Below are 22,565 nucleotides of genomic sequence, written 5' to 3' on the forward strand. Positions count from 1 at the left end.
AATAACTTTGCTTATGTATAGCTTTATCTCTAATAGTTGCCCTAGGAGGTAGAGCAAGCCTTGAAGTTTAGATCACTATGTATAAAACTACAGTGTTAGGATTTACCATGAGGCCAAATTGAAAATAGTCCAAAGCACTTCAAGATTATATTTTAGAGAAGTCTGAGGCACAGCATGCTGCTACTGTCATATGATAGTTGGTCATACCAAGATGCTATCTATGCATGCAGTTCACATTATTGTACTTCATGGAAAGAAATGTGTACAGTCTTTAGATGGTTAGGGAATTCATATTTATGTGTATAAAATAAATGGTACAATAATAACAAAAATTACAAGAGTTAAAATCTTTACTACATTTGTTTTCTCTAACAGAAAGGTTTGAAGACCTATAGTTGCATGGAGTATAGTTACAAGCCCTTAGTTCTAAGTCCTAGTCAGTCTGCGGCAAGTTCCAAGATACCCTGATTCTGTTTCCTCATCTAAATAGCATTTTATAACAAAGATAACACTACCACTAAAGCCCTTATAATCATTATTATAAAGTTGATATAAATAATTTATTATTATTATATGGTTGTTGATAGGATCAAATAAAAACAAAGATGTGAAAGGACTTTGTAAATCATCAAGTGTTACAAATGTTAACATTTTTTCTGCCTTTCCTTGGACTACTTATTTTTACAAGAAGTGAATTCTCATGTTATTATAGGAATTATACTTGATGATGTTTAAAGCAAACTCATGGCAACATTTCTGAGTAGAGTGGAACATTTCTGAAGTTGTGCTAGGATTGAATATATGGCTACCTGATTTTCAGTTAGTAAGGCATTAAAAGCAAAAAAGTTAGTTTTAACTGTAAGAAATCAATTAAGACAATATTTGTCTGTAATACTTTGCATTTGTTAATTTTGCAGATAACTCATTTTCAAGGGGATGGGTTATTTTGGGAGACGGCTTCTGCTGAACAAAAGTGGATATTAGAACTGTTCTGTAAACTGCACTTTACAACCATATTCTATAAAACTTCACAATATTGATTATAGGAATTGGTTGCTCTAATATGATCATTTAGGTATAGGAAGAGATGTTTGGAAACTGTAAGATATCTTGATATGGCACTTCATGTATTTTAAAATCCCAAAGTAACCCAAGAAAAGTTAGTTTGTTCTTTAAGACAAGAACTGTTTTCCTACTTACCTGCATCTCCTGGATGATTTAAAGGGTACTGTTTCCTCAAACAAGGAGTTTTTAGGGGTTTAAGTTAAAGCCCAGAGACAACACTCCAAGTATGACTAAAGAATGATACATTTCTATGTTTATATAGTCACTAGCCTATAAGAGATTATGATTCTCTTTAGAACTATAGAGCAAATCCAGTTAGTTTATTTTCAACCCTTGTTGTGCTTTATTTTCTAAGTCTCATCATTTAAAAAATCATTAAGAGCAGGCAACATGAATAAATTCCAAATTTTAATGCAATGGGATGATTCTGTCTGTTACTTCAATAAAAAAAGATTTAATAAGGAAGGTATGGGGTATATTTAGCCTCATGATTCTTTTATCACCTATGACGAGCACCTTAAAATTTTCTGCAAAGTAAATAAAAAAATTGATAATCTCTAATGGCATCTTAAAGAATGATACAATACATTGTCCTGAATATACTAATCCTGAAAATAGGCAATGGTAGCAAATTTAATTCAATCTTAATGATGAAGTAAAAATGTATATAAATTTACATTTGTCTACAAACCTTTCACTAATTCAATCTGTTTGTTTATTTCACCCTGCTCCTGGCATAGTCATTTCCTATTGGCCTTTCATCTATTGGTCTAAAATAATGATGATTTTTTCCATATAGCCAAATACACAGAATTTCAGTTTTATTCACCACATCATATGATTAGAAGTAATGGCTGTGCTTTGACTTTTAAATTACCTCTTAAATTAAGTTAACTGTTGATTCTTAAATGAAATAAAGGCAACCTGAACGAAAATGCAAGTTTACTTTTGTCTAAGTCCTAATATTTGCATGTTATAATTTTGTGGTATATTACATACTGAATTTCACTTCTTCACAACAAAAATTCAAACAATAATCTACAGAAAGATAATTAATAAGAATACTTAATATATTTGATGGCTTCTTGCTTTTTCAGATAGAGACATGCTGGCACATGCTAATTTTCAAGCCAAAAGTATCCCTTACCATTAGACAGAAACTTGGCAGTTTCTACAGTGTAGGTGGAGCTTAGATAATTATCCAGACTTAACATTAAAAATATTGACAATATAAATTTATAAGTACACATTAACAATCTTCTCTTTTTATTCAATAGTGTGTATTATTTTTAGTGAAACAAAATCATGTCCTGATGAATGTAATTTCAATGTACTAAACTCATTAAAGCAAATTATACATTTGATTTGTGGCATCTATTTGTAATATTCTTTAATACTAACAAAGATTACATATGTACACTAAAGGAATATTATAAATTCTCATGTCTGAACATCCTTTATCAGTTATGAAATATACTCTATATTGGAAAATGCATTTATTTGAAGTTTTGACCTAACACAGTGGATTAAGTCTTAGACAATATTTACTTTGCTGTACTTTGATTCAGAGAGGGCCACATGTGAAGATATGATCCTGACCAACTTTACATGTTTCTATAATGATCGCTCAGTAAAAAGATTTATATTAAAGGTGTTGAGATATAAAATAGTTATAAAATAAGCTGCATCCTTATAGCTACCCATTGGTAAAAGTCTGTAGTTTAATATATTTGGATAAATAACTCAAGTCAGCAGCAAAGTGGTTAAACATTTGTGATTTGATTTTATCTCAGCTTGGAATGTGGTTGGAGTGTCCCACTTCTAACAACTGTTTGCTAAGTTAAGGCTTTTAGTGTTTACACAGTGTTGAATGAAGCAGCCTGGTCACCAGATGTGATCGCTTCCCCCAGACGGTCGTTTTTTCAGTCATATCACTGTCCTCACGGTCCCTGTTCCAACCTTCTTCCTCAGGACGTCCACCAACCTTTCTAACCTAAGTTGGGGGCAGGGGAAACAGGAGGGAGAAAAGAAGAAAATAAAAAGTACAATTATTGTTAGGAATGTTTTGACTGAAAAAGAACAGTATGTGTCTGTGACTAAGCAGTCCTGGTAGTCATGTTAAGAAACAAAGCATTACTGTAAATGAGAGGCACTCTTGCAGAATGCCAAGGATTTTGCTGCTGTTAAAAAAGCAGCAAAAACACAAACTTTAACCCAGATCCTCAGATTATGCCATGTTACATGCCATAAAATATATAGGATATTCATTTCAATACATTTGGATACTTGCACTAAGGTCATGAATGAATCATTTACTATTCAATGACAGGATGGCATATTAAGTGTAAAACCAGCTTCAAACTGATTTTTAACTAAGAGAAACACATCTCTCTTTTCTCTTTCTTTAGGTGATGTTGGGGAGAGAACCTGACCAGCTAAGCAGGTGCTCTATCACTGAACTACATCCCCAGCCTCAGAAACGTATTTCAATATAGAAATACTAGTAAGCTTCTACCTGTTACTTAGCTAAATAAGCAACACATTGGTTGGCATGCTGTATTTTTTTTTTAACCCAGGGACTCACGCATGCTAGGTATTCTCTCTTCCACCCTGAACCTACTGTACAATTCTTATACATTAAAGTTCTTTCTTTTCCTAGAGTCAGTTGATGACAATATAGATAGGAATTAGGTGGCTAGGTGGGGAAAACTGCATGTCCCAAAATATGTACAAATGATTTGACACTAGTATAACCAGATTTTCTATACATTTAAGAAAAGTTTCTATTCCTGAGTAATCAGTCTAAGAATTACCTAGATTTTAGTCAAAGAAGTATTATATTTTTAGTTAAAACCTACCAATTAAACTGAAAATAGAGTCAAAAGTTCAGAAGTCCATTCTGCAGTGCTCTTAGACTGCTCTGTGGGTGGGAGATTACATTCATGTGGATCAGTGAGAGTTGTGCTTAACAAAAGATGATGGAAGTAGACCATTAATTGGTCTTCTTTCATTTTCTTACTGGAAGCATAAAACCTCAACCAAAAATCTTGCTTGATGTTACACACAAGTAATCTTCCTTATAAGTGTAAATCATGCCCAGCAGTTTTCATATACACAGTCTCCCCTTCTCAAAGCTTGGTGAGCGACATAGTCTAGTCTGCTCCACAGTTTGCCTCATTTATATGGATCCATGCATGAGGGTCCTTTGCAAATAAACACAGTACAGAGCTAGACACTAAAGGAATGAGGGTATTCTTGGTGTCAAACATACTTGTTTAGACTATTTGAGACTTTCAGTAAGGAACGAACAAGTCAACTGCATACAACTCAGAAAACCAGTTCAAGTTTATTAGATAATTCTGCACATAGCAAGATTTCTGTTAACAGAAAACAGGAATATTTCAGTGCATCAAAATCTTTGCCTTTAGAAATAAAGTAATTCTCTTAGAGTAAAATATAACTCTTGCCTTTTATTACTATAGATTTCTCAACTGCAAATGGTGCATAAATATTGTATATCTACCAAAACAGTCTAGAGGGACAACTAGAAGATTCATGGAAAAATTCACTGCCTTCATAGATTAGTTTATATTAGTTGGACTTTCCTTAGTGGCAAAAACTAGTGTTATCTGCTATCTTATACACTCCAGATATTATGATTCATGGGACTACAATGAATCCTTTTAGGCAAAGTTTTATTAACTTAAACTGTGTAAGAGAGGGATGTAAATTTTAGCATAAATCACAACACTAAGCTTACTGCTAAACTCTGATAGTAACTTGAATGAACTGTTAACACAGGTTAACACAGGTTCCCGGTAGAAATCTTGACAAGCTATTAAAGCATTTCTTTGTGTAAGAGTCAGAAAATACTGCTTTCAAGTTGGTTAAATATATCCTGTCCTCATAGTATCACTAAAGCTACTAACTAAAAAAACACTTCCTCATAATATAAAAGTAAGTTCTACTTTGTGATTATTATTACTACAAATTTAGAATCATTGGAATACCAAATTACTGAGATGAATCTGTGTTGTGCTTCTTTTGGCTTCTTCAGATAGGCTTGTCTTTTGTTTCCTTTTTATACATTAGAGCATTTTTCCATTTAGAAGTCTTATATCTCTCTAAGGAAAGAAGTCAGGAGGAAATACTTAAATATCATGCTTTGCAATGTCTTCACTGTATTTCAACAATTACTAGATCAACCACATTCTCAGTTTATCCAGGTTGACTGATTTATGAAAATTTGATCTCAGAAATGAGAAAAATGTCAATTACTTAGTTTTGCAAAAGCTTACTGAATTCTGAAATACAATAAAGCACCTATTCCTTCCTGTAAGGAATGGAATACACCTGCCAAACAGAGGCTGTGCCAACAGGAAGGTAGGTGTGTGTGTCTGCTGAAGCACCTTGCAGGATTTGCCTGCAGGGTATTCTTTACTGTCCAAATCAACAATATCTTTAAGAAAATAATATAGTGCACTAAAATAGGTTCCAAGTGCTTTACATACTGCTAAATGATCTCTTCCAAAGAGCTTCATTATAGAAAATGAAATAGAAAAAAAGCTAGAGTTAGGGCTGGGAGAACCAGCTTTGGTACAATTGAATAAGAGTAAGAGAATTCTTATTGGATGGACAACTTTCTTTCCAGAAAAAGCATTACTATTATTTAGGTGATGAAGTTGCTCCATCAAACATGTTTAGTTTTTTAAAATCCTTCTTCAGTACAAGGAACCAAAAAATCCAAGTGAGATGGATAACAATCATCCTTCCAGCAGAAAAGGCAAAACCACTAAAAATACTCTACCTCAGGGTTGTCATTGGTATCAAAGATCTCACTCTCCCTCAATTATGGCAGAAGGATTAGAAGACTTTAAATATATATATATTTATATATATATATATATATATATTTTTTTTTTTTTTTTTAATTTTACCACTATGGCTATTCTTCTGCTGGTCTCTTTAATGTTGATGTACTTTATCATTCTTCTTTATGTATTCTCCTGCAGGCCTCGAGAGACATATTTGCTCCTTTGATGTCACTTAAATGCTCATGACTTCCAAATCCAGACCCCCATATTCCAAAATTCTTTTAAGTTTCAGACTCACATATGCAACTGCTTTCAATATATCCCCTCTTGTTAATAATACCACAGGCCTATGACACTTAGCATTTTCCAAACCAAAACTTAATATTTTATCTTGCATGCATATTTCTGTATTTCTTATCTTGATTACTGTGATCATTCATTCATTTGACCTTTAAACTGGAAAAATTTTAGAAACACTTGGTGTATTTTTTTTTCCCAATTTTAACTTGAAGTTATGAAACCTCTCTGAATAAAGAATGAAAACATTCCTGTTCATCTAGAAATATCATTTGAATTTTGTGTATTTTTTTGTTTGCATGCTGGGTATTGAACCTAGAGCCTTATATGTGCTAGGCAAGCACTCTGAGTTATACCCCCAGCACTCATGTGTACTTTACAAAGGTTACAGCTCCTTATTAAAAGAAATCCTCTGGGGCACAGTAATGTGAGTGCCACTGAACACTTTAAAATAGTTAAAATTTATGTTATGACTATTTTACCACAAAAAAATTATAGACTTGAAGGTCTGAATTAGAGCAGAGCAGCAATGTGAATGGGCAGAAGGGGACAAAAGATATGTAGGACAGAGAATTAAAAAGACAAAAAGGCTGATTTCCAGGTGTTTGGTCTTGGTGACTAGGTAAACAGTAATACCCTAACCAAGGCAATGGAAAGGAAAAGCAGATTTCTGCTGGGGGTAACGTGTGTGAGAGGATGAGTTCATTCTGATACTTATATTTTAAGTATTGATGAAACATGTGGGAATGTTAAATAGGTGCTTGGATATAAAAGTTCTATTAAAAGGAGAATTTTATGTAGATTTCAGTTGAATCAATAGTGTTTATTGGGTAATTCTTATGTAATCTAGGCTTTGATTATTCAAAGAACAGGTCAAGGTCTTTGTTTATAAGGAGCAGCAAGGTGGGAAAGTAGATCTTTATATGGTTAACTCTAATACATTATTGGTAAATGCTGTAATAAAAGAATAAACATGAGTATTAAATGAAACCTAGCCTGAGTATGGAAGGAGAGGAGAGGTCTGTAAAAGCTTCCTGATAATGACTGGTAAGCTTTAAAGGAAGAGAAAGAAATTACCACCTCCAAAAAGGTGGAATGGAGACAGGGCAAGGATGGGTGTTTTAGGCAGAGGAAATAATGTGTGAAGGTATAGATGTGGGAAAAACTTGATGCGTTATCAAGCATAACCAATGGTGTGGTTTCTCAGGATGGTGAAATAGGAGATGCAAGACAGCAGAAAAGTAAGGCTGGGGGGCGTAGGTCAAGACTAGGTCTTACTTAGCTCACAATTAAAGCCATGGGAATGGAAATATTTAGAGAGGGAAATAAAAAAGGAGAATAGACTGAAAGAGGACAGAAGCAAAACGAATCAAATATATAAGAGAAAGAAATTAGGGAAAGAATTTGAGAAACAATAGTCAGAGAAGTAAAAGATGGACAAAAAGTAGTAGTACAGAATTGAGAGATGAGAACTTCAAGAAGGGAATGATCAACAAGGTTAAATGGGTGCTTAAACAAGATCAAAGTGAAAAATACCAATTCGATTAGACAGGAAAGTGTAACCTTTTTCAGTGCAATATTAATGATTCAGTAGAAGTGGGATGAAGCAAGAATGGAATGTGAAAATGGAAAGGCAAAGGATAAATAGACCTGGTCTATCTAGCTAAAAGAAGCTAGAAAGTAAAGAGGATTATAGTTATAGGAAATGATTGGCTAAGAAAATTTAAAAAAAATGGATGACGTGAATATAGGTATGGATTATGGAAAAGAAGACTATGGAAAGATACTATAATATAAGGGAGAAAGATGATACTTTTTAAAGTAGGGTCTCATAGGATGTAGTCATAGGCATGATTCGTAGGATAAACCTTTAAAATATGGCTGGAAAACTTTTCCTTGGAGACCAGAAGGAAAGAGGTGGGATGAATATAGCTGAGGATAATTTTGCAGGTGTGAAGGAAGGAAACGGACATAAATTAGGCCTTCTAGATTCTGTTTTCCCCATGGAGTAGGAGACGGATCTCCTCTAAAAGTTGGGTTAGGAAGAAGGTGAAAGAGAACAGTGAGAGTTTAGTAAGAAAAGAAAGAGAGGTATCAGGCTATGTAAGAGGTTTGTTGGGTGGTACTGACAGCCCACCCACAGCTAGAGACTACCATTTTGTAGAAGACATTGATCATCATAGTAGTATAACTTTATTCCCCCATCAGTTCTATATATTGGGGAATAGATATGGAGAGGGCAAATTACAGAAGAAATTCAGTTTATGACTTATATGACAAGTGAATTGAGAAAGATAAGGGTATAAAGAAACTGAGTATCCTGGGGAGAAAGAAAATAAACCTAGATCACAGATTGTGTAAAGAAGGAAGCAAGTCTAGAAAAGATTGTCAGTCTAGGGAAAAAATGAAGGGAGCAATTGACAGGATGTTTTAATCTGTGTTGAGGCTAACAAGCAAGAGTATTTGGAATAAGGTTGTGGTTATTATCAGACAGACAATTTGGTCTTAGGATTTCAGATGTAGAAAAACTGTTAGTAATGACAAGATTGAGAGGGTGCAGGAGAAGAGATAAACATCATTAACATTCAGTAAGCAAAACAACAACACAGACTGTTGACAGTGAAGTTTCTTAGCATGAATGCAGAATTTGTGGTAGAGAGGAAGACATTGAATCAGGTGCCTGAGACTGACATTAAATGAATGGCATTGACCAGAAGATCAGCAGAAATCATAAAAGAGGAGGAATAGGGAGCGATCAGATTAGATGATATGAGCCTTAATGAAGGAAATATTTTTACAAGGATGAAGAAAATATGGAGATATAACAGGGAGCCAGAAGAGCTCTACTTCTTATTATGTAGGGTATGGGAGAAAGTATGTAGTAGGTGGCTGATGAAGAAATGTCCTTGGTCAGTTCAAGTTTCAGGCAAAATTGAATTATAATGCATTCAGTGCAGAAGTTGTGGATAGACATGAGGTAGTAACAATGGAAAGAAGGTTCCAGAAGGAAGATGGAAAAGAGCAAAGAATAGGGCAAAAAAGGAGAAGGAAAGAAGATTGGGAGAGAGGAAGCAAACAATTCTGTGAGGGGACAGATAATTGATGATTCTTACCTACTCCCCCATGTAGAAGTTGTGACTAATGAAATACAAAACTTGCTCAATTTTAGCCATAACTGAAAGATATAAATACAGACTAAGATACACAGATTCATATAAAACACGCAAATACAGATATTTATGCATAAAGACATGCTCATGTTAAATGTGAACATATATGCTTACAAAAGCACATATAGAAAAAAAGGAAATATCAAAGGAGAAAAGAATGAAATTGAGAAGGAAAATAAAACGAAGACTTCACATTTGAAATAGACACGGAGAAGTTGGTAAGTGAAAAGGTGACAGTAGAAATAGATGGGAGAGTGGGTTGAAAAGTCATGGTGAATAAAGTAGAAACAAAAATTGGTAGAAAATGAAAAGAATATGGAGTTGAATATTCATTAGTTACACAGAATATTATTCCTTCTTTTAATAGAAAATTTATCTCCTTGGCTCTTCCACTATCTAGAAGATAAGTCATTATTACCTCATTGACTTTCTATATGAAGGACTGTCAAAATGTTGAAAAAGTTGGCATATTTTTCCCCCCTGGAGGATGCTTCTAATCTTCAAATGGCTTTGTACATTAAAGTTAACAAGTGCTTACCATTACTTGCTGTTCTATGTACATCTTTCTAGGATGCCACATCTTTAAAATATTGAGCCCTATGAAGTAATTCAGTCTGGTCATTACCAAGGTAAGGAAAACTTATCTCTCTCTTGACCAGGACAATTAATTCTGCCTTAATGATGCCACGTTTCACCACTGGCTTACACTGAGCTTTGGGCAAATGATTCACCCAATAATACTTCAGCCTGCTTTGCCTACAAAGTCCAGTCTTTCTTTTTGTCATATACAATTACTCTTTCAGTTATTTATTGCTGTGTAATAAACCACCTACAAGTTAGTGGCTTGAAACAATAGCTACTTGATTTAATTCTGTCAATTTGGGCTTGGTTCAGCTGGAAAGTTCATCTGCTAGCCTTGCCTGAAATCATTCATGCAGCTGTAGTGAACTAATGCCAGGTGGCATATGCCTCACAGTTATTCTTGACTTCTTGTAGGACTTTCTCTTCATGTGGTACCTTATTCTCAAGTAAATGAGACCAGTTTTACTAACCCAGTGAGCAGAAGTTAGTAATACATAATAACTGGAATCAGTGAGGCCCTTAAGCCCTTGTTTAGAAGTTATAAAACATCACTAGTTTATTTTGTTGGTCAAAGTAAATCACAGCCCACAGAGATTCAAATAATGAGGAAACAAATTCTTCCTCTTAATAGGAGCAGCTGCCAAAAAAATTTGTGATCAAGTTTGATTCCACTCTGGTAATGTTCTTAAATGTAAGACTTTACCTTTTTCCCTGTTAGAGCTAGTTGATAAATCGAACTTATTTTCCCCAAAACTATTATTTCTTGGCATCCTGAAATTCTCTATGACTTCTTGTACTTTTGATAAGACCACTGTTCTTCCTTTTAACATAGGAAATGAGAAAAATGTTGAACAAGAAAAACCAAGTATAAAGGAGGAAAATTCTTAAAGATAACCCTATAGAATATCATATGTATAAATATTCAATTAGCTATGACTTCTTTGAACTGTGCAATAATTTTTGGTCTTGTCCACAAAAATATTTTGAGATGGTTTGTCAAATTACTGCTGAAATCAATATATTTTAGAGTTATATTATTTCTCTTTACCAACTACCTATAGAGGTTGATTCCTGAGAGGTAGCTAGGCCCTTTATATAGTAACTAGAATTGGTTTGGCTGCCACAGCATATTGAGTCCTTAGTGAGCAGATCAGTGAGTGACTAGGTGGGTCTAGCTAAAGTAACAGGGCACGATGCAAGATGTAATCCTAAATCATTGGTAATTATTTGAGTTAGAGTACCTAACAGGTTTAATTTGAGCTTTTACAGATATCCAAAAACATATACTCATACAGTTTTATTGTGACATGGAGCAAGTTTCTGAGCTGTGAAGATACTTGACAAATGTGGTGTTAGTAGGTCATTGCTTACTGAAGTTGATATTATGCCTATTATGACTCACAGTAAATAGCACCTACTTTAATTTTAATGACTAGTGTACCTTCTTTTCAACATTCAAGATAAATTCACTTAAAACTATGAATATATTTGAAGATTCAAAACATATTCACTTCAAAACTGGTTTTGACTTTATTTGAAAATCAAATCATAAATTTTAAAATATTATAATTTAGGGGATACCAGGGACTGAACTTAGGGGCACTCAATCACTGAGTCATACTTCCAGTCCTATTTTGTATTTTATTTAGAGACAGGGTCTCACTGAGTTGCTTACAGTCTCACTTTTGCTGAGGATGGCTTTGAACTTTTGATCCTCCTGCCTCAGCCTTCTGAGCCTCTGGGATTACAGGCCTGCACCACCATGCCTGGCTAAAAATATTACAATTTGATAATACTATGATGACATTGTGATTATTGTGATTTTATCTTACCAAAAACTAAAGTTTTACTATTAAATGGAAAAGGAGTTACAAAGTGATCTTGTTTTATAAAATTTTAAGCCTAAAACATTTTTGTATCGGTTAGCAATCTCAATTCTTTTTATTTTTGTGGTTTTAGGGATCAGACTCAGGGCCTTGTGTATGCTAGGCAAGCACTCTACCACTGTGCTACATATCTTCAGCCCTTTTTAGAATTTTATTTTGAGACAGGGTCTTGCTAAGTTGCTACACTGGCCTTAAACTTGGATTCCTCCTCTTCAATTTCTCCTATTAGCTGGGATTACAGGTATGTGCCACCATACCTGACCCAGTAATCTCACTGTTAATAATGGGTTGTGGTTAATTTCAACATAGATAATTTATTTATCTAAAATTGAACATTATAGAAATAATAAGATGAAATTTTTAACAGTAATTATACTAGGAAAAGTGAGGAGAAAATTGATACTAGGAGGAATGCAGAAAGCCAAAATGATTATAAAAGGCCAGTTAACTAAAGGAAAAAGTGTACGTATTATATAAATTGATGTCAAAATATTTTTAAAAGGACATTATAAATATTTTATCATAAGTAGATAATAAAAAGAGACCCTAGATGAATACCACTTTAAATAGTTTTATCTCAAATAAATTGGAAAACTAGTTGTTTAATTCTTGGACAATATTACCAATGTAAATAAATGGCTAGGGAAAAGTTTTTAAATCTTCCTTGACAAAAGACAGCATTAAAAATCTTAGCCTAGTTAATGTGTCATCAAAAGTTTACATGGGTATGCTATAACAGAATAAAGCCACCTTCTCTCTGTTAATCCACATATCAAGATCATTGAGATTAAGTAGAACCCAAAGAACGAATTTAAAAAAGGTTGTCTTACTACCTACTTGATTTGCTGTGTTCAGGTCTCTTCAATATCTTATTAATGTCATGGGACGTGAAAATTTTTATCAGTACTAAAATGCTGGAAAATTTGGAGTGAGCCTATGCAGGCTGAAGCAGAGTATATGCCTGTTTTTGTTTACAAAGTCAGGCTTCAGCAGATGCATTCTATTGTCAGCTCTGGTTTTTGACTTAAAAATGATGAGTCCAAAATCAATATTGTAAATAAATAAACATGTTTTTCACAACCTCCACTATCCAAACACAAGATAATACTCAGAAAGTAAAGCTTATAAAATTATCATGTTTCTCAAAATGATTTTGGATCATGTCTTCTCTACACCTCTTATCAAATGGTCAAAGTAAATTTTATTTAGGCTAGTCATGGTGCAGAACTGTGAAAATGGAAGTTTTCCTTTATTTCTTGGAGTGAAGTCTAAAAGAATTTGTAATGAAAATGATTAAAATGGAATTCCAACAGCATTAAGCATTAGAGAATAAGAGTGAGAGAAACTATAAAACAGAAACTTACCAATGACACATTTCTTCTTCACAATGAAAAATCCAGTTTCCTCTTATTCTCCTCTCAATAATCCTTAACATATGCCCTAACTTTTTGACATTATGTTATTCAGAAAACAAAAGTGCATCTACATATATTTATTTTATTTAACTCAAATTTGTGACTCTCTGATGGAGGAATCTCAAGTGTCAGTGATAGATATTGAAATATATATATACATAATATATATTCCTATATATAGGAATTTGCATTTTCTTTTAAATGTGACTATCATCTCTGTCTACATATAAGATTGTCACTATTTGTTATCAACTGACATTATTGGTCATCTAACATGTGTTCAAAAAAGGAGAGAAAAATATCCAGAAAAATTGGGAAATAAAGTCATTTACCTTTAAAGCATCATTACTACTTGATAATTAGTATGTTGATTTCTGTCATAACTTTCAGATTAATCAAATCTAATTCAATCCTTTAACTCCCCCAATTTTACTATATAAAAATATCTATAATTACTGGAATGAAGTATAAAAAGAAATAATATGGGCAGACTAATTTAGCTCCTCATATATAATTATATAAATGATTATCATTTATTCATTCAGAAATACTTAAGCATTCATTCTGGGAATGGCACCATTTAAAGAGTTGTTCTACACAGGTTTTTCTGGGTGTCTATTATAGATAACATTTCATATGAAGTTTTTTTACTGAAACAAAATTATAAATATAGACCATGGGGAGGGGTTTGTAGCCATATCGAGTTATGCGATAGTAAGATTCATATGATTCCTTTTTCAAGTGCTTCTAAGATTTTGAATATTGTGGACCAGAGAATGGGAAAATAGGAAAATAGAATGTGGCAATAAGCTGTATTCAGACCTCCCAATTTCTGGATCATTTTATTTATCATGCTTTATTTAGCATCACTTTTAGATTTATATTAACACTAAGAAATTTCTTCACACCTTGAAATTAAGCAAGAAATATGGATTGATCTTTCAGATTAAAAGAACATAGAGAAGTCTCAGTACATGTATATTCAACAACACTTAAATTAGATACATGACATTCCTTATTCAATGTCACTAAGACCCAAAGTATACAAGGCACAGAAAAGTCACTTGTATTTTATACATGGACTAATATTTACTATTTTAGGTAAACCTGGAAAAAAGAGGCTCATTAATCAATTATAATATCCATCAGTATTTAGATGACTAATAAAGATAATATCAGACATAAAACAGTAACAGTTTGTAAAACTGCATTCTTTTGTTTTACCCCACTTAAAAATTAGAACATGAAGAAGAATTAAAGCTACGTTTCCTTCTTTGTAGTGTCTCTAAGGTAGTTTTATTTCAAGTCTTATTTTTTAAAATAGTAACTTCCTGTAATTTTACCCAGGGTTTAATTAAAATTGTGTATACACACATGTATATTTTTTTGCAGTACTAGGGATTAAATCCCTACCAGTAAGCTATATCCTAGCTTTTTCTTCAAAAAAAAAAAAAAAAAAATCTTTTTTTTTTTTTTTTTTTTTTGAGACAGGGTCTTGCTAAATTTCCCAGGTTGGGCATGAATTTGTGATCTTCCTTTCTCAGCCTTCCAAGTAGATGGGATTATAGGAGTACAACATTGTGCCTGGGTCTAATTAGTACTTCATAAATTAGATGTCCAGATTGTCCACTGGACTTCAGTTAGTTCATGGCAGCAGTAGTGCATGAATGACACTATTATGAAAGTGTTAACAAAAGATAATAGAACTATTTTGCTTAAGCCTCTTGACATCAGAAAGTGATCTAGGTAACAGAATGAATTAAGTAATAGTTTTATTGGGTTCTTTTACTTTGCATATCAGAGGATATTTAAATAATACATAAGATGCAAGGAAAACTCAAAACCAGTAACAATTTATCAGTTGGCATTATTGGCTGGGTCTAATGTGTTAAAAAAGAAAGAGGGGAACCCTTCCAGCCAAATATGGAAATGCACCACCAATATTTAGTTTTAAAACTAATGCTATTTAATAATTGGTATGTTGGTTTCTAACATTACTGCCAAATTAATCAAATCTAATATGGTCCTTTCTCCCAAATAATTTTTCTGTGTAAAAACATGTATAGAATTATCAGAATAAAGGACAGAAAGAAATAATGAGTGATAGAGTGCTTGCTTAGGATATGTGAGGCCCTGGGTTCATTCTCCAGTACTAAAAAAGAAAGGCAGGAAGAAAGGAAGGAAGGGCAGAAGGAGACCCATGAGGCCTCACAAGATGGGTAAGTACAATGTATATTTTGCTCATCATTATATATTTGGTTAACTAGCAAAATCGGCTTCTGCATCTTCTATGGGAGAAGGATCAAAGTCACAAATAGGAATAAAAATAATGAAAAGCAAATGGTAACTATTTTAGCTATTATTAGACTCAAAATTCACTTGATTTCTAAGAATCCAAGACAGGGTACATTAATGGTATTTTTTAAAAAAGAATGTTCATTAGTGGGAAAGTTCCTCTTTTTTTTTTTTTTTTTTTCCTTATTTTTTGGCATTTGTGTTTTGGCCCTGCTCCCCCACTTCTAGGACAATACATTTGAACATTTGCTTTAGTAACATCTGAAGGCTCATAGAAAACTTCTTTCTTTTAGCCTGTAATCCTTTTATTTAACACATCACAGTTCCAATATTTTTAGGGTGTTTTTGTTAAAAATTATGAGTGACAAATTATTTCCTTCTTAAATACTGTTTCTGAAACTGTTCAATCATATTGTCTCTAATGTCTTTTTTCCTATGTAGAATTGATCCTTGGTTTCTAGATAAGCACACAATAAATAGAAGCTTGGAGTACAATTTCATTCATGATATTTTTGGACACTTAGGTTGTTACTGCTTCCTTTTGGCAGTTGAAAGTTGTAGGCTACTGGACGTAGATGTTTTATAGAGTCCTAAATTTTTTGAACTGAGAGATCCATCTTTCTAAAACATCAAAATTTAGTTAAGTAACATAACAATGAAAAGGCAGATTATTCTGAAATTTTTATGATGCATACTTAACACAGAGTATACTTCATTTAAATAGTCATGCCATCACAAAACACATAAAATGAAAAATGTTATAAAGGCCTTTGCTACTTATGTTGAAGAATGGAACAGGTTTATATATTCATTTATCTGAAAAACTGTGTATTCCAAATATATACTAAATATTTATACTTTGCAGACAAAGAATTCTGGATGCATATAAAGACTAGAGTTTCTGACCGAGTTTCATTTTTTTTTTTTTGATTTTATATGCCACTTGTAAATGTAATTTCCATTCCTTAATATCCATTCACTTCACAGTTAATACTTTCTGAGCACCATAGATGTCTTGAAATTAAATCACATACATCTTTCTTTTATGCGTTAAAGTGTTAGTATTAGGAATTAATGGGCTTTCTTGTCAGTATGTAGATTATTCCTTGGTAGCAAGTTAGTGACATAGGGACACATTAACTTTCTAATTGATAGAACACTCTTCACTAAACTGCATCAAGACTAACAGTCTTAAATGTGAATTATATTCATTTTCAAATTTATTTACAGTGAGTAATTTATTAGCAAAGGTGGATTTTTTCACGTGATTTATTTCAGACTTACATCATTTGTGCTTTAATATAGATCTTTATATTCTAGAAATTACTTGAAATTGGCAGCACAGATAATATAGACTCATATTTATAATGATTATGATTTACAGAGTATTAGAGTATAATCTGAAAGGCCAATGAAAACTATCCTTTTATCTTAATTGGTAGAGCAATCCCTATCTAGGTACAAAGACAATAGCCTTATACTTGCCTCCTGATAAAATCCCTAAGGATTTTCCAAGACTCAATAATGCATGATATATGAACATTACAACTGATGGTGTTTTTCTGTAGATTAGTCCAGGTTTAGGCAATGTGCAGTGCTACTTCTTCTGGTATGTGTTTTGTTACCTAAATTTTTGAGCAAATTGCCTGGCATCATTAATGGATAATTGCTAAAAATCTTTGCTAACAGGCCATCCTCATCCTGTGCCTTTTTAAACAAAATAATTAGTAAAATCCTCTCTGCATGCTGTTCTCAGTTGCTTATATCTGGACTTTTAAATATTCACACACCAGGCTAGTTCAGATAATTCTTCCCAATCTGACTGACATCAGCTCAGGAACTGATCTGCTGTTTGCCCAGTGGAAGAGTTACATATTGCCTTTGAAGAATGACACCTCAAGCCACAGCCTTGACATTTGGCCTATCTTTGAATGGCTTGAGATACAGCTCTTAAGAATAATCTTTATGATTCAAAATAACTTTGGACATTCTGACTTTTAGTACTAAACTCTGTGGAAAGAGTTTAATTATGTAGGAAATAGGGTTCTATAATCTAAATTGCCATCATTCCAGAGAAATTCTCATGGTATTTCTATTATTCTCAGAGAAGAATCTGAAGAAGCCTTCCTCTTCTTTGGCTGTTCAGTTTCTGGAAGCCAATTTTGATGAATTTTATATCTGTCATCTGGCAGTACTGTTCTCAAACTCAACTTAATATTTTTTCTCATAAGTTTATAAGTTAGGGTTACATAAAAAGAAAATGAAATTAGTTATTAGCACTGAACTAAAGACATTCTATTAATGGTACTGTGTTGTCCCTCTCTCAGGCAGAAAATCCTTAAAACACTGACTTCTTTAACTTCTTTACCTTTCACATCTCTTCACCAAATCTTATTTTCTCTATAGTGTTCTGATATGCATCTCTTCCTTCTGTTTTCACTGCTACCAGTCCACACTAGCTTACCATCTGTCTGTCTTATACTATGCTATTATGATTGCTGCTTTGCTGGTACTTTTGCCTCTAATACCAATCAACTTCAATTAATCTTGCAAATGAGGGAGAAACCAATGTTCCTAAAATGCTCTTTTCATACAGTTATCACTGCTGCTGTTCAAAACTCTATAATGAGTTCTAATTCCTTGTCACATGAAATCTAGATGTCTTAGCATACCTTGAAGGCTCTCAGTGATTCAGCCCTGCCTCACCTATATGATGTCAATCCACAGGAACCTCTCTATTCCTGCCAGATTGACCTCTGGACCTCTCTCTGCTTTATTTATGCTTCTTTTCTCCTCTTTGTTACCCTTTCTTTCCTTTTTGCTTATTCATATCCCACCCATTCTCCAGGGCTGAAACCTTCCTTCTCAAATGGTGTTACCTTCACTGAACAATGAACACATTACTCAACACCGGTCTATCCCATGAAATAATAAATGAATGATGCAGAAAATATAAATATATTATGACCAAATTCTTTTTAATTCAATGATTTTACTGGTAGGAATTTGTGCATTCTCCAAGTTATTTAGCTGTAAGAACATTAAATGTGGCAGTATTTTGGAAAAAAAAAAAACCTAAATACCAATACTATAAACATCTTGTGGGCAATGGATATATGACACACTTTCAATATATCTCACCAGATTCAAAACAGTGCTAATACATGACACAGTTTTTTGGTTAGTTGTCTTTCTCTTTATCTTGTAGTAACAGTAACAGAGATGAAAATACACCCAAATTTATTATTTTCTTTTCCCTTAACTTGGTCCACGTTTTTCACTAAAATTCTATATCTTTCCAAAATGTGATAAGATATTTTAGATTTTCGACACTAAGTTGACTAATAAAAAACAATTTTTATACTTACCATGAAAGGTCTTTCTGAGTTGCTGAGAGTCTCCCTAAATTGCCAAGGCTGTCCTTGAATTTATGATCCTTCTGCCTCAGCTTCCTGAGTTTCGAGGATTATAGGCATGTGACACCATGCCCGACTTATTCTTAATTGTCACCTTCCTGCCAAAAGGTTTCCAAATGTGTAGTGCTTATAACATTAAGTTCATACACCCAAAGACTTAATCATTCACTTTAAACTGTCAAAAGTGCCGGCCCACTATGTTGACGTGCTTACTGAGAAGAGAGGGTGACTTACCATCCTTAAACAAGCTATTATTTTTTTCTAAACTTTTCTCTCAATCTACTCAAATGCTTGCAGGGCACCCCTTGATGGGACAAACGATCTGCCTTTTCCATCTTCTAAACCATCATTTTGCTTTGTTATGTACAGTGTCTTTGAAGTTTATTAAAAATACATTAAAAAGTATAGAAATTTTGAATAAAAATTTATTCAGTACTGGTACCATAAAAAGTAAATCAAAATTACATAGATAATATCTTTTATAATTTAGGTCATTCTTATAGAAAACTTTCTGATGATCTATTTTATAATTAGAGAAAAGATGAAGTATTTATTTATTGTGAAAAACCTGCACCCTATTTCTCTTTTCCATGTACCCAAAGGAAGTTAAAATCTGTAGTTCCTCAATGGTATTTCTATAGATGTCTAATTATTTTTCCGATTGATAGAAATATTTTCTAACGATTTTAAACTTATTTAACTCAAATATTCCACTCTCATAAATTTATGCTCTCTGTAATAATTGCAGATTTGTATAAATATTTAGCTAGCAGCAAGCATCTTCACTTAAGCAATATTTCAAAACAAGTAAATAGTAACAATAATAATAAATTAGTTAAATAAATTATGGGATAACCATACTACAGATTTAAAGGCACTTACAATTATATATGATAGAAATATGTCATTTCATAAATGTGTCACAATGTTGTGATACAATGTTTATAAAATTGTTAGTATACAAAACATTTTGTAAAAATGCCAAGTTGTTTAGTTATATTTTGAAAATACAGCTAAAATACATGTGTATTGCTTTAGTAATTTGCAACATATATATGTATATATGTCTACATACATAAATATTATGGGTAAATAAGCATTTTCCAAATGTTTAGCCTATCATCGAGATATTTAATATTTGTTTCAATCAAGATAAACACATGTACATAACTATTAATGATAACAAACATTAATTTTTTGAATTTGTTTTAATTAGTTATACGTGACAGTAGAATGCACTTTGATACTAATGGAGTATAATTTCTCATTCTTTAGGTTATACATGATGTAGAATCCCACCAGTCATACAGTTACATATGTACACAGGGTAATAATGTCTGATTCATTCTATTATCTCCTCCCCTCCCTCAGTCCCTTCTATCTAATATAAAGTAACTCTATTCTTCCCCTACTCCACTCCCAACATTGTGAATTAGCATCCACATATCAGAGAAAACATTTGGCTTTTGTTTTTTGGGGAATGGCGTATTTAACTTACCATGATGTTCTCCAGTTCTATCCACTTACTGTAATATGCCACATTTTCATTCTTCTTTAAGGCTGAGAATATTCCATTATATATATATAATATATATCCCATATATATATATATATAATATATATATCCCACTTTTTTTAATCCATTCATCTGTTGAAGGGCACCTAGGTTGATTCCATAGTTCAGTTATTGTGAATTGAGCTGCTATAAACATTGATGTGGCTGGGACTGTAGTATGCTGATTTTAAAGTGAGAAGTGGGATAATTAACTGGGTCAAATGGTGGTTCCATTCCACATTTTCTGAGGAATCTCTGTATCAATTTCTATAATGGTTACACCAACTTTCATTCTGATCACCAATGTACAAGTGTACCTTTCCCCCCCACAATCTCTCCAACATTTATTTTTCTTTGTATTCTTGATAATTGCCATTCTTACTGGGGTGAGATGAATTATTAGAGTAGTTTTGATTTGCATTTCTCTAATTGATAAAGATGTTGAACATTTTTTCTTATATTTGTTGCTCGATTGTATTTCTTCTTCTGTGAAGTGTCTGTTTAGTTCCTTAGCCCATTTGTTGATTGGGTTTTTTTTTTTTTTTTTTTTTTTTGGTGTTAAGTTTTTTGTGTTCTTTATATATCCTGGAGATTAATGCTCTATCTGAGATGCATGTGGTAAAGATTTTCTCCTATTCTGTAGGCTCTCTCTTCATGTTATTGATTGTTTCCTTTGCTAAAAAGAAGCTTTTCAGTTTGAATTCATTCCATTTATTGATTCTTGATTTTATTTCTTACACTTTGGGAGTCTTGTTAAGGAAGTCTGGTCCTAAGCCAACATGGTGAAGATTTGGGCCTATTCTATTAGGTGCACGTTCTCTGGACAAGTGGGTATTTAAAAGAGAAAAATGTAACCTCTTTTTGTTTTTCCTTTTTCCATTCTCAATTTTTGCTGAACTTTCCACAGGTTTGGGTATCTTATAAGCCTGACAGAGAGAATGAGGCTTAAAAATAGCTGTAACATTTATATTCAGAAATCTATACTATGTAGATTTTATAATTTTGCTTCATATTATGCTATAAATTTTCCAGAAAGATAAACTAAGGGACACATGGTTCATGAAGATGGAAGAACTACTTATTTCATTGTTTTTTAACAACATAAATCAAGGCCCTGCATTTTTTCTAATTAAATATTTATAATATTTAAAAAGACCATTTAAACCTAAAGAAAGATTTCCTTTTATAGTCAGGGTTATCTCAGGTTCTTTCCTTTAATCCCCACACCCAAGTGAAGGCAATCTAGCATCTAAGGGTTCAGACCTCTCATTACATTTTGATCCTGTTTGTTTTATCCTTGAAGGATATTTGTTTTGGAATGGGAGATTTATGGCTGAAGGACAATGACTAAATAGTTTATTTGCTAAGATAAACCAAGCTGAATTGGCGTTAAAGTATGAAAACTATTATCTACTGAACTAATTAATAAAAACTTCTTGCTAAAAGAAAAAGTACACAAAGAGTACACAAAGATCACATTGATAAACACTTATAGTGTTTTCTTCATATATATATATATATATATATATATATATATATATAGTGTGTGTGTGTGTGTGTGTGTGTGTGTGTGTGTGTTGCTGGGGATTGAATCCAGGGCCTTGTGCATGCCAGACAGGTGCTCTACTGTGGAGCCATACCCCTAGCCTTCTAATGCTTTATTTCTTTTTTGGATAATCATAAATAATAATAAAAATAAACCTTAAATAAGCAACTCAAAAGAAGGCCAGCTGCCTCAGTTATCATAAAATACCACAATTTATCAAATAAACCTGACAATGTAAAAGAAAAATAAAAAATATTTGTTGGAAAAAAGTAATCTAAGCAAATTTATACATGGAAAAAATGCTGACAGTATATGCAATTCAAAAACTAATTTGCTTACTAGTCAAAGTGGTTTTAGAAATAAATAAAATTGATCCACAGTTCAATATGAAAATGCAAACAGGGCATTAATGGGCAATTCATATAAAAAGAAAAATACATTGCTAATATAAAAAATGCTTAACTATTCTTAAAGAAATGCACGTTAAAATAAGGCACAATTTTTTACCTCTCAGATTGGAATGT

The 22,565-nt window shown here is 32.7% G+C and overlaps 2 protein-coding genes across 18 annotated transcripts in view; one reads left to right on the plus strand and one right to left on the minus strand.

Moving 5' to 3' along the window:
• FOXA1 (forkhead box A1) overlaps positions 1-22,565 on the plus strand; it is an 82,298-nt gene that overhangs the window by 38,811 nt on the left and 20,922 nt on the right. The window contains exons 3-4 of one of the 3 annotated variants that reach the window (XM_079119772.1): positions 9,714-9,747; positions 9,915-9,975. In XM_079119772.1, the coding sequence (XP_078975898.1) occupies positions 9,714-9,747; positions 9,915-9,954 (74 nt within the window). In that variant the 3' untranslated portion in view covers positions 9,955-9,975. Of the gene's footprint in view, positions 1-9,713; positions 9,748-9,914; positions 12,056-22,565 lie in introns of those variants that run through there. The other 2 variants (XM_079119774.1, XM_079119773.1) reach the window with 2 other exon arrangements.
• MIPOL1 (mirror-image polydactyly 1) overlaps positions 1,178-22,565 on the minus strand; it is a 326,832-nt gene continuing 305,444 nt past the window's right edge. For 14 of the 15 annotated variants that reach the window (XM_079120134.1, XM_079120138.1, XM_079120140.1 and 11 more), the window contains one exon: positions 1,178-3,058. In XM_079120134.1, the coding sequence (XP_078976260.1) occupies positions 2,992-3,058 (67 nt within the window). In that variant the 3' untranslated portion in view covers positions 1,178-2,991. Of the gene's footprint in view, positions 3,059-9,289; positions 9,352-22,565 lie in introns of all 15 variants that reach the window. The other variant, XR_013760621.1, reaches the window with a different exon arrangement.

The sequence above is a fragment of the Sciurus vulgaris genome, assembly GCF_902686455.1.
Source record: "Sciurus vulgaris genome assembly, chromosome: 2".
In the NCBI taxonomy this organism is placed as follows: Eukaryota; Metazoa; Chordata; class Mammalia; order Rodentia; family Sciuridae; genus Sciurus; species Sciurus vulgaris.